General features: G+C 24.5%; 1 protein-coding gene across 6 annotated transcripts in view; it reads right to left on the reverse strand.

The window, feature by feature from the left end:
* Positions 1 to 16,357, reverse strand: part of Mad (MAX dimerization protein) — a 409,447-nt gene that overhangs the window by 153,380 nt on the left and 239,710 nt on the right. For all 6 annotated transcript variants that reach the window (XM_026445284.1, XM_026445282.1, XM_026445281.1 and 3 more), the window contains 1 exon segment: positions 225 to 546. In XM_026445284.1, the coding sequence (XP_026301069.1) occupies positions 225 to 546 (322 nt within the window).

Below are 16,357 nucleotides of genomic sequence, written 5' to 3' on the forward strand. Positions count from 1 at the left end.
CAGATTAGGTAAGATTAGCATAAAAGATATTAGAGAAATATCATTTTTAACCCAATACATCTTACCAATAAATTTATTAAAAATCAAAAACTAACCTACCAATCGTCCCTACTCGCACCAATAATAACAAAATTGGTGCCAGAGGTAACAAAATAGTTAAACGGCGAACAGTGTCATCAAACACGAAACAAGAGCAAGCATACGAAACATAGAAGAATACTTACCGGACTCCGAGACGGAGGGACTGCCCGCAGACCTGTCGGAGTTCCTGGAGCTGGCCGTGGAGCTGGTTGACGAGGCCGTGCCAAGCGAGCACTCGGAAACGCTGCGCCGTTTTGAGAGGAGAGCTGCAGCCGCGGCGGCTCCGGGGCCGCAAGAGGAACCGGTCGGGGCGCTCGAGCTCAGCCCGTGGAGGCCGTGGAGGCCGTGTAACCCGTGCAGGCCCGTCTGGTTCGTCAGCTGCTCCAGCCGTCGTCTCAGGAACCTCTGTTCGCGGGACAGCTGTTCCTTGTGCACGGCGTGCTTGCGCTCGCGCTCCTCCAGGCTCTGCAAGCACAATTATTGCACATGCGGTATTGCTTATTTACTCATTATCAATTCTTGGAAATGGAATCTTGGAGCGTGCCGAATGGAACTCGATATCAATTGTCAAGCAATTTTAATTAATGTAATGTTCGTCCTGAATATCGATATTTCACGTTTATCTCCTGTTCTTATTTCAGAGAAGTCGTCTCTTTTCGTTTAAATGTTATTCGATCTCGATTGAAGATGCTTAAATATGCAATTATTATTTTGATAATTTGGATTTTGATTCCTTTAAAGTCATTTATGTGATGTGAAAACAGATGAGAAAATATACGCTAGGCAAAATATATTTAAGAAAGATACTTTGTTATTGGATAAGTTGTTATTGTATTTACAAATTATTTATTATTTTATTTTTTTCAGAATAATGGAATATATTATAATTATAATATATTTCATATGATTTATAAAATTTTATAATATGTATATTTTATAATATGCATTTTATATATATATTTTATTAGATTTCTCAAAATGACTTTGACTTGTTTGCAAAATATTCAAAATAACTTTCAATTTTATTTAAAAAATTGATTTTTTTTATAAAGAATTATTTAATTATTGTATTTTATAATTATGAAGAATATATAATTTAATAATTTGTAAATTATTTAATATTATTTAATAAATTTTTAGAAAATTAAATAAATATCCGAATATTAATGAAAAAAAATAAATCTTTGTTTATTTTTAAAATCTTGATCAATCAATGATCTTACACAAGTCTCTTAAAGTTTCACAAATCTCAACTAACATTTTTGTATATTAATTTCTGTATTTTAATATATATAACATTTTGTAAATAAAATAAAAATTATTACGGTTTCATATATTTATAAATAAAATAGAATGATATACAATCCAAAAATGATGGTAATTAAATGAATAATATGGTATAATTAAGTGAAATAATTTAAATGGATTTTTTCTTTATTGAACAATTTTTAGATTGTTAGCTAATTTTTAAACAAGATTTAGAAAGTTCAGACTATTTCCACATTTTCTAATCAAGAAAACGAAAACTTTTTGTATGTTATTCTGTTTCGTTTTAATTTCTTCTTGTAATTGTTTTTGTATTTTCTTGTTCTTGTAATTATTTATACGAAGACGAAGGAAAAATTAGAGAAACCATTCAAAATTTACTATTCTTAAATTAGAAAAATAAAGTTCTAAACTTTAGTTTAAATAAGTTTCTAACTTTTTAGAAATTTTCTTTATTTTCTTGTATTATCTTTATAATTATAGTTATCTATACAAAAAAAAAAAATGAAAATTTATACCGAGTATTTCTTAATCCTATTTAATAGAAAAGATTTTAAATACTTAAAAGAGTGAAATTATAGTTTATTAAAAAATTTATAAATATTTCATAAAATTATTTATGGAATTTATATATATATATATAAATATAGATATAGAAAATATACATAATATGCAAAATATTCTAAGTATACCTATTTCTTTATAACATGCATATGAACATAATAATTTTTATATTTGAAATGTTTTGAATATTTATAGAAGATTTATAGAAAATTCAAAAAATACAAAAATTTGCAAAATATTCATAATATTCACAATATAATATGGAAAAATTTCCTTTTTAGTATCAAGCACTATTAACTTTTATGCACAGAATGAAATTTATATAGATAATTGAGGATAAACTTATATGTTCACGGTTATTAAATAACTGTAATATCTGTGTGTTCCTGTTTGAATATCAATATCAATGATAAATATTCTTTTATATTCTCTTGAAACTTTTTTCAAATATTGGTATTTTTATTAATGCTATAATTCAGTTTTATATATTCGTTTTAATTGAAATAAAAATAACAAATAAATTTATTTAAAAATAAGAATATATAAAATAAAAAAATAATTTTTCACAATAAATTATCCAATCAACTTATTTGTCAAATTTTTAAACATCACATCTCGATTAATCAAATTAATTAATGTTGGGAAAAACTATAATTAAATTTTTTAAACAATTGAAATTATCTCTATCTCTGTGTTTCGTATGAAAATTAATAATAATTTATTTCATTATTATATATTTATTATATATACATATATTCGTCATTATATATTAATATTATATATTCATGTATTCTGTATTAATATTCAGAGCATTCAATATTAATAATAATCTAATATTCAATATTAAATATTCATTATTATATATTATTCATATTTTATTTCATTAATTTTTTGTTTTCAGCTCGTGATTTTCTCAATCTTTCTAAACTATCAATTTACAAAATCTTCTTTTAAAATTTACCAATTTTCGATAATATATTAAATAAAAATATAATATATTGCTCAAACAATAATAGCAAATAAAAACATTCCATTTCAACTTAAGGAACATAACAAAATCATCGAATTATAAAATGATATTAATCAACTTAATCAAAAACAATATAAAAAAAAAAAACGAAAGAAAGAAAGAAAAAAAGATACACAGACACAGATTTAATATCCTGATTCATCGTTCTCGTTTAAAAATTTCGCTACAGATAATCACGTTAACTCCGGTTTCGAGTATTTTTTTAATGCGTTTACGGTTGAAACTGGTCGCGAAAGGATTTTGACGAACCGCGTTTCCGTTCGCGGAAGCGGAGCCCACGGCAATTGGCTTCCGCTTTTGTTCCATCTTCATTTCGAAGATTAATTCCGGCGAGTGGATACGAAACTGGTGAAAAATCGAGGAATTAATGACGGGGTATGGGATGGAAACATGGCTCGCCAAGCTTCGAGAGGGATTACAATAAAGCCGCGGCTAATTCGCGGGCACCGACATGAGATTTAGATAATTTAAACTTCTCGTTGGGAATGTTCGTTTCGCGTTAACGAACCGGCTCGGATATATTATTTTCCACACCCTGATTGGGGGATCTGGTTCAAAGAGTTTCGTGTTTTATTAATAACGAAGGGGGAGGCGTTAAATTGAACGAGTGAAAATTTTGATTATTGAATTTGGATGCGAATTTGGATGGGGAGCTTTTCGATTCGATAAAAGTGTAATTGGGCGAGTAAATAGGATTATTGAATGTTATTTTTGATAGAAGGAGTGAAGTTTGAGAAAATATGGGCGAAGATGTGAAATTATTGGTATGCATTTTGAACTATTTAACTATTTATTGATCAACTATTTAATAAATTGATCGTTGAAGATTTATTAAATAATACGAATGTGAATTCAAAGTGTGATTCTTTTAAAATGGAAGAATGGAAAATATCTCTGTAGCGATTGTAATTAATTTAATAAAAAAGATATTTAAAAATTAAAGAAATCTTTGTTAAAATGAATAATATGATATCATTTTTGTTGTAAAAAATTGTATAAAAAATTTTGTAATATTACTAATATAATAATTTCCTTTTTTAAAATTCTTTGCAATAGTCAAATAATCTGAAATCCATTTTTTTTCATAATTATATAAAAAAATATTTAATAAAATAAATTATATAATATATAGAAAATTGAAAACATAGTCATATGTTTTGAAAATAACATATTTTTTAAGAATTTTTTTTCAAATTTTCAATTGACAAATTAATTAAGTAATTTATCTACTTATAATAGTATAAACAATAAAAAATTCTTATTCTACGTAAAAATGTAAATTACATTAATTAATATTCAAACTTTGCATATAATATTTTATTTTTAGAAATGAATTAAGATTTGATTATTAAAAAGAAACATTAAAAATCTGATTTAGCAAATATAAAATATTTATTGTTTATAATCGTGAATCCTTTTTTTGAATATTTTTTTAGTATTTGCTGGCAATACATCACAAATCATTTCTATTTATTTATTATTTATTATATATAATTCAACTTCTGTATTTATCAAAATCAATATTCGTCACTTTTTTTTGGCAATAAAATATTTCGATATTTTTAAAAATAATCCAATATTTGCCATCAAAAGTTCCTTACTACGTGATTCATTTTTTTTTTTTTTTTTCATAGAAGAAAACAAATTGGATTTCATCTTTATATTTTTATGATTATAACATATATAAAAAAAATTTTTATTATCAGTTGAATACTATTTTTTGTTAGGACTCGCAATTCATAGATTCATAACATTATTGCTACTATACATTTATTGCTACTAAAAAATTATAATCTTCATTAAAATTGAAATTAATTTAACTTATTTGGAATATTTTTTTGTAAAAAAATATTATTTACTAAATGTTTAATAATAAAAACACATTAAGGAAAAGCAAAAAAGGAATAATCCCAATCCTCAGCAACAAGTTCCAAGCTTCAGCTATATTAAAATTCGATTTACATTTGCGGTTCAATTAGATCCGGTCAATCAGTATTCAAAACTATTCAGACAAGCAGAAACATGTAATCGATCGTTTCAATCATTTTGATTTGAGATAATTTAAAATAATACTATGACTTTTTTTTTCTTATTTGTTTTAACGCATTGCAATTATTGATATTATATTATAATATATCTAAAAATCGAAGCGATTTAATATTTTATTGTAATTTAATATTGTATTATATTTCTATTTTTTAGATAATAATTCATGATTATAATCATAGAAAATATAGATTAGTTAATAATAGATTATTTTTATCATTTATAATAATACGAAAACATTACAATAATGGATATAAAACAGATAAAAAAATTATGAATTATTGTAAATATTTATATGTAAATATAAATATGATATAACCAATTATATGTAAGAAATAAAATACAAATAAATATAAAAAAATATACAATAAATATACATATGTTTGTATAATTACTTATAGTACAGTTATGGAATTTTCATTAAAAATTATGAGTAATCTCTTATGAGCCATCTATAATCGAGAAAAATATATTCCAAAAATATTGAAAAATAAATTTTAAAAATAATTAAATTTCATTAAATATCTATAGTCAATCATATGTCAATATAATTTTTCATATAATTATGAAACTTTCAGTGCAAGCAATGAATGATTTATATCACTTATAATAAAGAACTATAATAGAGAAAAATTAAATGGAACTATTTAAAAAATATTAAATATTAATTGATATGATACTGTGAATTTTATCAATTTGATCATAATCATTAACATATATTTAATAATAATTTTCATATATATATATAATAAAAGATTAAATATAGATATTAAAAATAGATAAAAAATTACAAACAATTACAAATATTATCAAGTGCTTATAATTACTATACAGTGAATATAACATAACAACTATATTAATAAATATTTAAATTATGAATAATGAGTCATATTTAATAACATATACATTAATATAAATATACCTAGAAAGGATATTACAAATTCAAAGTTTGAACATCAAAAATTAAATTAATCAATATAATAAATTTTTCAAAATAGTTATACTCGACCACATTATGCAATAAAGATTCAACAATGAGTGTCATTATGAAAAGATTAATCCAATGCCACAGAGGAATGAAATTACGAGTGGTTCATAGAACAGCCAAACCTGAGACAAAGCTCGTTCGACTAACTAAGAACACCAATGTATCAATATTTAATTTAACTTTATAATTAGGTAGACTGTCGTTTCGTTCAAGAAGATTCGGAGCAATCGCTTTCGAACGAATCGTTTGATTCCCATCGCGATGGGGCACGTCACTATTGTCGGGGAAAAGAGGCAACTTCTCTCGGCTGACCCAACCTGATTCTCTTTGACTTAAATGAAAAATGTTTCCTGTGCCGACCGATGCTCCTTTTAAACGACTTTGATGGTATCGGTACTCTCTATCGCTGATGGCGAACCGAATGAATAAAGCGAATTATTCCCAGAGTTCCTCTTATAATCCCGTTTGATTAAACATGGGAAATTTGAATGTTCTTATCTTCAGGATAATGGTACTGTGGTATCGTTAATTTGTTAACTGGAAAGAAGCTCGATTCGAAGGAAGATTACAATAAAATATTTTGATGTGTATGATACGAGGGGTTCATTTTATAAGTTCATTTCATTTTTATGATATTTATATTTGTATTTCATATTCATATTAAAATGCAAGTTAAAGTTCATCGAATTTCAATTTTTAATTTTTAATAATCGAAGAATTTATATTGCATCATAATTTCATTAAAGTTATAAATAGAATTAATGTATTATTAATATATTATATTCCTGCACATCGAGATCTTTTGTTATTTTAATAGAATACTTTCTTAATATTTTGTTAATATATAAAATTTGAATAATTTTTTTTTTAATATCTTGAACATATTATTGATATAGTTCAAAAATAAATATTTGAAACTTAAGTATTAATGAATTTTTTTTAGAACAATTCGCATGATATAAACTGCTAAAGATCTAGAGAAAGAATATCTGAATTTAAAATCATTTTAATTTAATTAAGATTAAAATAATAATGAAAATATTTAATTCTTTTTATTTATGAAAATTTGAAATTTTTTGTTATATAGAAGATGCTTTGGATTTTTTCAGTTAAATTACAAGAGTTTTTTTTACAAATAAAAATAAGGAAAAAATGATATATGAAGTTAAGATTCATTAAGAAATAGAATAATCATTTTTATTTTATTTGTATTTACATGATCTTTATTAATTCATGAGGATTTATTTCAAAATAAAATTTCTTTTAATGTAATTTTATTGTTATTTATATATAGGTTGCACTAAATATTTTTCTACAATATAATAATATAAGATATATTTGTTTTATAAAAAAATAAATACAAAAATATTATAAAGTTAAAGCTTATTTATCAACTAGAAGCAATTTAACTTCGCTTGAGATTTACACAAAATAATAAGGAATAAAGTAAAACACTACTTCTATCACAGTTACACTCTATTTCCATTTTGCTTTATCTAACACAAATTTCAATTATTTGTAACTTAATAAATAACTTTGAACTATCACCTTTATATATTGACTTTGTATAATTTTTAACGTTTAAAGTCGACTTCCCAATTATTTCACAAATATATTAAATTTATATATTATAAGGACAAACTTTATATTATATTTTTCTCTTATTTTGACTTGTAAATCATACTCTTCGTTGAAATGAGAGAATAAATTTTACTTCAACTTACAATAAATAATATTAATTAAATAATCAAGAATAAAACAATCGTTATCGCTATTCTCAATTAGAATTCTCATGCATTGAAATAATATTAATATTTACTTAAAATTATTATCCAGAATTAAAACTAGACAGCTGCCTGTTATCAATAGATTCGCTATTGACACGAATAATTACGCAAGATCGAAGAGAACAACAATAATATCCAATGTAGAAATGTGGTCTCTGTCGTTAAAGAAGATTACTAGTTCGACTAGGTTCAATTATAGAAGACACGACGTATATATCATTGAATACGGAGATCGAGGAGAGTCTGTGCTTGATAATTAAGATGATGGATCACGCGATCGGGAATTAACGAGCGAATATTGATTCACGTTCATCTTTCTTCGTTTTCACGCACTTGAGGCTAGATCGATCGAATGCTCATCGAGATTTATCTATTCGAGCTATAGATATATACTAACGCCCTCTTTAATATCCGTAATCGGCATTGAATTTGGATATTTATCTTAAGACACGTGACTTCTGTAAGTTCGAGGTGGAACGAAAGAGAGAAAATAAGAATGGATCAGAAAAAAGATCTCATATTTCGTTAAGCAATTTCGTTCAACAATTTATCCATTCGGCATATTTAAAATAGAATTCTAAGAATTTCCAAGAATTGAAATTGAGGAAAGTGAATAAATTTATAGCCATATATCGGGATACTAGTATATTTTATAATTGTTGGAAGAATTTTTTAAAAAAATTTTTTACAATAAATTTTAATATAGTGTAATTATTGACAAAAAGATAAACTTAGAAAGAAATGGTTTAATAAAATAAATAAAAAAAAATTTTTTAAATTAAGAAACAAAGAAAAATTTTAATTTTCTCAACGTAAAAAACTTTTTTATGTAAAATTTTTATTGTGAAATCATTATGAATATTTGTTGGCAAAAGATTTATTTGCAGAATCAATTTTTAATAACTGATATATATATTTAGAATTAAATTTCTCTCAAAAGCGTGATTTTTAAAAAAGAAGAAAGAATGAAAAAAATCTTTAATATAACAATAAAATCTGTTTTACTTATTAAACAACTTTTCCCAAGAATAGACAATGATTTTTTTAAGGATGGAGAAAATTTAATAACAATAATAAAAATTTTTATTTTTACTTAAAATTAACCTCCTTTCAAATTGGATAATAATTGTAAATTTCAAAATGAGTGAAAGATGTAACGTAGACATCGAAATAAATGTTAAATTATGCAAATATGGACAATCGCTAATTGCATGAATATTATTGTGAAAATGATCGCAATCGTTGTAAATGGAAAATGGCCGCAAATTGTGCGAATGTAAACGTGAAAATAATTGCGAATAGCACGAATATAAACGTGAGCGCGATTGTAAGTGAGGAGGATGTGAAAATGAATCTATGAGTACGAGTGAAAATTTCATAAACCTGGATATGGATTTGAATATAGCAAATTGTGTAATTGTGAATGTGAATATAAAGAATAATTATATATTAATACGCGGACGTGAAGATAACTATAAACTGCACGAATATGGAAATGAATCTGAATATGATAGTGAATTGTGTAAACACGAGCATGAATATACTTATAATTGTGTGAATATAGATAGAATCATTATACATGTATGAAGCTGAATTGTGTACATGTAATTACATCAAAAATAATTTATGTTTTACCGACGAAATATAATTCAAATCTTCGTGAAAGTTAAATGAATTATGTGAAAGTTGCATCTTCGATTTTCTTCCGAAAGATTGATCATTAGTTAACGAAAGATACTTTTACTTCCGAAAATTTTGAATTGCAGATTTCTTGCATGTATATGTCGATAAAATAATAAGAAATATTTTTATTTGTTTTCTTTCTCTCTTTTTCTTATATATGTATCATGATTATTATGATTAACTTTAAATGCTCGATTCTTACTAATTAATTTAATAATTCATATAACTTAAATACACTCATTCTTAATTTGACTATTTTATTATTTCTTCATTTTTTCTGAAAAAAAAAAAAAATAAATAAATATACACTTTTATCAAAAACTTGAAATATTGATAATCAAATAATTAAAAATACTTGATCTAAATTTTTTTCCTATTTACATTTCTATTTATTTTTCATTTCATTTTATTTTAAATTAGAATTTTCTAAATTTTTCCGAATCGTAATTTTTTTTTACAATAAACCAATCCTTGATTACTGGATTAAAAATTCAAAATGTATCTTTAATAATAATAATATATATTGATACATTGAAATATATTGATAATATTGATACATAATAAAAAAAATATATTAAAAAGAGATCTTTAAAAATATAATTTTTAATCTAATGCTCTCTAAATTAAATTAAATTATTTTTTATTAATTTAAATTATTAGTTTAAATTATTGTTTATAAATAATCATACTTTGATTGATTTATAATAATAATAATTGTAAATTTTATTGAAATATAGATAAAAATTAATAATTAAATAAAAAAATTATATTTATTACTTATGCAGATAGATAATAAATTATAATTACGTGTGAAAAACTGTATCTACATTTCTGATTATTACATTTGGAATTAAATATATAATTCATTGATATATGTATACCTGATTCGTAAAAAAAATATATATAACTTATAAATTTAATATTAACAGATTTTAAGAAAATTTTATTAATTTAGGAGAATTAAATAATTCTCCTAAATATGAGTGAATATGTTATAATATATGCATATAGATTAATAAATATAGCTTCTCAAATAATTGCATATTTATACACATATTTTCATAATTTTATACATACAAATCATCTTGTATATGTTATGTATAATATTTCAACATAAAATAAAATATATAAATCCTAACAATCTTCGTAACAAAATTTTTGAAATAATTTCAATTTCAAAAACCATAATTATCACAACCTCTTGACAAAATATATTACAATTATTTCGAAATTACCAAAACCCTCGACATAAGCTAAAACCGCAAATTTCGCAATCGAAGAAATCCAATGTTTGCACTCATCCATCAAGATTCACCTTTCGGTATTTATGCAATGTGGTTCAGATCGAAAATTGTGGTCACCCGCGAGTAAGAGGCCATCCGCTTCCAATATAAAAGGTCGAACGCGATGCAACCATACGTCGTCGATCGGTAAACGCGATTGGACGGCTTCCCGTTGCATCAGAGTCCTCTAAGAAGCGTCCATATATGTATTTTTTCTTCCTTTTTTTTTTTTTTTTTCCTCTTTTCTTTCGCGCAATCGAGGCGAGCGCGTTCAATTCGCTCGAAACACAATTAACGTGGATGACGATAACGACGACGATGTGTGAAATACGTATATTTGCACCGGGAATCCGATTAAACGTTTCAAGGTGGAACCTTTTACGGGGCTTAAATCGATTCGAGAGAGGACTCGGGGGAATTTCTGTCGTTTTATGCATACAAGTTTTATTCCGCCGTTTTATGCTCGATCGGTACAGTAGTTAACACGTTCAGTCTAGGAGTTTATTGACATATGAAGGAATTGAGAATTATAATAGTATAAGTAATACACGACATATTCTGAGAATTTATAATTGATATTAGATTAATATTTAAAATACAAAAAGAAAAAGGAACAAATTCCTTTGTTTTTATTCTATTTTTAGTATTATTTATATTATATATTATTTAGTATTATTATTTTATTATTTAATTAATTTTATTAATCTTATTAATTTTATATAGAAAAATAATACAAAATTATAATATATAAGATATTTTATTGAAAAACTGTAATGCAATTGATTGGAAATTACAAATAGATTCAATGATTGGCAGAGATAATTTAATTGCTTGGAGGAAATATCAAAGATTGTACCATGTTTCAAATATAATAAACTTGGAGAAATATATTAATTTTGATATTTGTGATACTTGTAATGAAAAATTGAAGCTTTAAAGAATTTTTAAAAAATATTATTGTAATATATAAAATACAGAATTAAATTAATCAGAAATAAATTTTATGTTTTGAAGTTTAATTTATCTTAGGCATACATATAAATGTGTTTTAGAGATTCATAATTCTTGGAATACATATGTATAAAATATATATTTAATTTCATTATTTTATTATTATATTTTCATAATAATAATTTATTATTGATTGTTGAATTAAACTTTATATAAAAGTTTAAATTCTAAAATCTAAAAAAAATTATAATAATCTTTTTTATAAATTTAAAATTATTTCTTTTGAATATCTTGAATTTATATTAAATTAATACTTTTGAATTTATCAAATTATTAATTATTTTATGTATTTTATTATACTTTTTCTTGATTTTTAACTTAATTTTTTTGCTAATTTTCTTATATATTTAAAATTTACTTATTATCTATCTTATTGTTATCATTTTTTTAATTCTTCCTCTAATATTTCAATATTGCAATATTGCAATATTATTTAATACTATTATACATCCTATTTATATGTTATTTATATTTTATTATATTATCTATTTTTTATTTCATATTATTATTATTTTCTTTTATTCTTATTTTATTCTTATGCCAATTTTTCAATCATCACTATTTTTTTATTAACTATATTTTTGTTTTAACAAATGTTTTGTCTTAATATCATTATCTATTTTTTTTCTTTCCTGTAGTTTTGTATTACTATTTCATCAAAATTTTTTCTTTTAACTTTATTTTATTCATTTTTATTCCTTCTTCTTTAAAAATCCAAAATTGAGTTTGGAATACAATCACTTTGATAAAATTGTCGACATGTCGAAATTCTCAAATTCTCAATTTAATCATAGTAGAGTGTATTCTGGAGAAATATAACCGAAAGGAAGTCTGTAAAGTGATAGATCTTCAGCTACTGATCCGGAAACTGTTCACGAAAGTAGTTGGAATCACCAGAAATGTTCACAAAGTCAAGTAGTCGAACAATTTTGGAAAAAGTAATCTCTAGTGACTGCAGACTGCTCACAATATATGGTTAGCAACCAGTTAGAAAATAATTGATAGCTTAGAATAACTTCAAATATTATATCACTTATAAAAAATAAAGAATATCAGAATATAAACAGAATTTTTTATTTGAAGACATTTAGAATTTATTTGGTTATCAAAACTTTTGCTAATCAATTGGAATTTAATATCTATTGTATCAAAAATATTATATCAAATTGATTATGAACAATTATATTATTTTAAAAGTTCATGGCGAAATGTAAGATAATAAATTAATTAATTATTAGAAATTTATTTTTTAGATTGAAAATTTTTGTACTGTATAATCATTATTTTATAATATTAAATTAAATTTCTGCCTGATTTTATAAATAATATTTTGCTATAATAGAGACTGGCTAGTTGTATATAGTTGATGCTTTGAAAATTTTTAAAATTTTCATATGTCCTTTATATATTTATTTAGAAAATCTATTTATACCAATCTATTTATTTATTATTTATAGTCAGATGGTCTTCAATGCCTGATTAATAAACAAAAAACACATGTTGTATAGACCTATAGTGTGAATGTGAATAATAAATAAATGTAGTTTATAATATAATTTTTATATTTTACAGTTATTAGTTATTAAGAGATTTAATAATAAATATTTAAATTAAATCAATTTATTTAGTTTATTACATGCTCCTAACTTTTATTATCTATTATTATTATTACTATATAACGTCATTTCTATTATTTACTTATTTATATTAAATTATCTAATTAAAAATTCTTCGTCTGATTTTTTTCAAATAACGAATAGCTCGAAAACATATATTGATACGATAATATATAACAATTTATATTTTAAAATAAAGATAATTATTTAATCATAATTAATAATTAATAATTTCGCTATAAAATATCGTTTTATGTATTTATAAAATTAACAATAAAAAAATAAAACAGATGTACGCCTCTAACATAAAAGAAACGATATTTACATTAATTACACATTTATATGAATTTTATTAAAATAGTTGTTGAGCATACAAGTCATAAGACAACAATTTTAAACGAGACACAAATATAGCCACTAATCTCAAACACACTAAAAAGAATTCTCATAATTTTTCTTCCACCGTAAGAAACATTCCCAATTACTCGGAGCAGACTCGCATCCACCAAAAAAGCCGGGCAACCGACGCTCACTAATTTCCAAAACTACCCCCGGACTACCTTACGCATTAACTCCACAATTTCAGCGTCGCGACACAGTATCCACGGTTACCTTTTGTTCCACCCCCTCTCGTACACTTTCATCCCTCTCCTTTTTTTCTCATCAGCAACGCGACCAGCCGGACAGTTTCCTTTGTCCCCTGTTTCGGCCCCCGACAAGTCGGAGACAATTTTGTCCCGCTTTCTAATCGCCACCCCCGCGGCCGCCATTATTCCCTGCCATCCCCCGCCAATTGCTTATCTTTGTATCCGGAGCCCCCTTTACGTCTTAGCTTTTTCCACGTGCCCCTCTTGTGAGGCGTTGTTTCTCTCTCTTGAGAAGGAGAGGTGATTACAGGGGATGCTGCGTATAGTGTTCTGGAAGGGTGTCATAAATCGCAGACGGATTCTCTTGTTTTCTCTCTCTCTCTCTCTCTCTCTCTCTTTTTACGGATCTCTTCGAGTAGATTCTCTCCTCGTGTTGCTGTTATTTTACTCTTCTCTCTCGATTATTTGCATGGAAGGTACCTACTTATCCAGATTTTTGTTTCTTTTGTTTCTTCTTTTTCGAGGGGTTGGAGATTTTTATGAATATGGAGAAGAATGAGTTGGCGGAATGATGATCTTTATACGTGAAATGGAAAGTAAGTAATGAAGAGGAATTTTTGTTCGAATTTAATTAAATGTTTCGCGATTAATTTTTTTCATTTGTTCTTGGAAAGGACGTATTAATTTTAGAACGAAAAAGTTTATAATTGGTATTTGAATTTGTTTGGTTTAAAAGTGATTAGATTTCAATGTGAAAAAATTGTGGAATATTGTATTTTATTATATTTTAATGAGATTGTATATTTATATTAATTATATTATATTAATTTTATATTTGTATATTTATAATTTTTAATTTAGGAGTCAATAGACGAAATGATACATAAGAAGTAAGAAATGGAAAATTGTTAGTTTTTTCGATTATTGATTTAAAATATCAATTTTAAAAGAAAAGAAAATTTTATAATTGAATCGAAATTGTTTGCTTTAAAAATATTTGAATTTGAAAAAATTATATCATGTTTCATAATTTAATAAAAATTATAATAATAAACAATCATTCTATTAATATTAATAGAATGATTAAAATTAATTCCATAATAATGTATAAATTAATCATTAAAAAGAAAATTCCTAGAAATATCGGCTATGTAGAAAAAAATGTGATATTCTATACATGATTTTTATTTTTGGATTGTTTAATAAAATAAAATAAAATAAAAAGTAAATAAGCTTATTTTTATGATTTTTAAAAAAAATTCAATATATTTTTATTCATAATTTTAATTTTTTTTAAATTTTCTAAATAATAATATATCTTTGATCTGTATAATTAAAAATTTTGCCATAAAAAAAAGACAAATCTATTTGTGACAACTTTGAGGAAGTTCTAGAAAAATTACTTATAATTATACTATATTTAATAAATATTATTATTATATAATAATAATACTGAATCAAGATATCATTAATTTAATTAAAATTAACATAAGATAAATTTGTATTTAATTTGTATTGCATGATGTAAAATTTTTTCACATATCCATTCAAAAATGATCAAAAATGTTTATTATTATTCTTAAAGAAAAAGAAGAAAAAGCAAAAAAAAAAAAAAAAACGATAGACGAAAAGCAACGATTAGATTTTCCCGGCACGAAAGGATCGACGCCACGCTTTTAAGCCGGCTTCCGCGCATTTTACGACAGGAGCCAGGTCTCGAAACCACCCTTATCTTCGTTGTAAACTCATATCAAGTCGAATGGAGGAGACAGTATACACGCACGCATCGAACGATGCCTCATATCTGCGATCCTTGGTGATCTCACCCCTCGTGAAACCTTTTACGACACGTTTTTCCGAGGGGTTGAATGCCTTTTCGCGAAGATGTTTGGGGGTGAGGGTGTTCGAAGCCAATTTTAAATTCTTGGTCTCGTAGATTATCACTCGAAAGTATTTGAATGCACGTTTCTTTTTTGGGATGTGATTTGATTGTTAAATTATGAATAAAGGGAGACAAAGAGATTTTTATCCCTTGTTGTTATTGTGCGAAAGGTGTTGGAATTCGTGGATTGAATCGTCAAACGAAAAAATGAACAAAATGAAGAATTTTACTTTTTAAATTTAGAAAATTTATAAAAATCATGTTATATTGCATAATATCAATATTATTATAAAATTTAGATGTAGCAAAATTTGCAATAGATTTTTAAGTGATGGTTGAATTATATTATAAATCTTGCTTAGAAACATATAGTCTATACACATACACACTTTATAGCTTCATTAAATACGTGTTCACTAAAATTAATCCAGAGGTAGACTATAACTTTCAACTCTAACTTGCTCCCACATATACCTATAATCTCTTTTCCAAGGCAAATTTTCAATAGTTAAATTTTGTAAATTAAATTTAAA

This window comes from Apis mellifera, linkage group LG15, assembly GCF_003254395.2.
Source record: "Apis mellifera strain DH4 linkage group LG15, Amel_HAv3.1, whole genome shotgun sequence".
NCBI classification, from domain to species: Eukaryota; Metazoa; Arthropoda; class Insecta; order Hymenoptera; family Apidae; genus Apis; species Apis mellifera.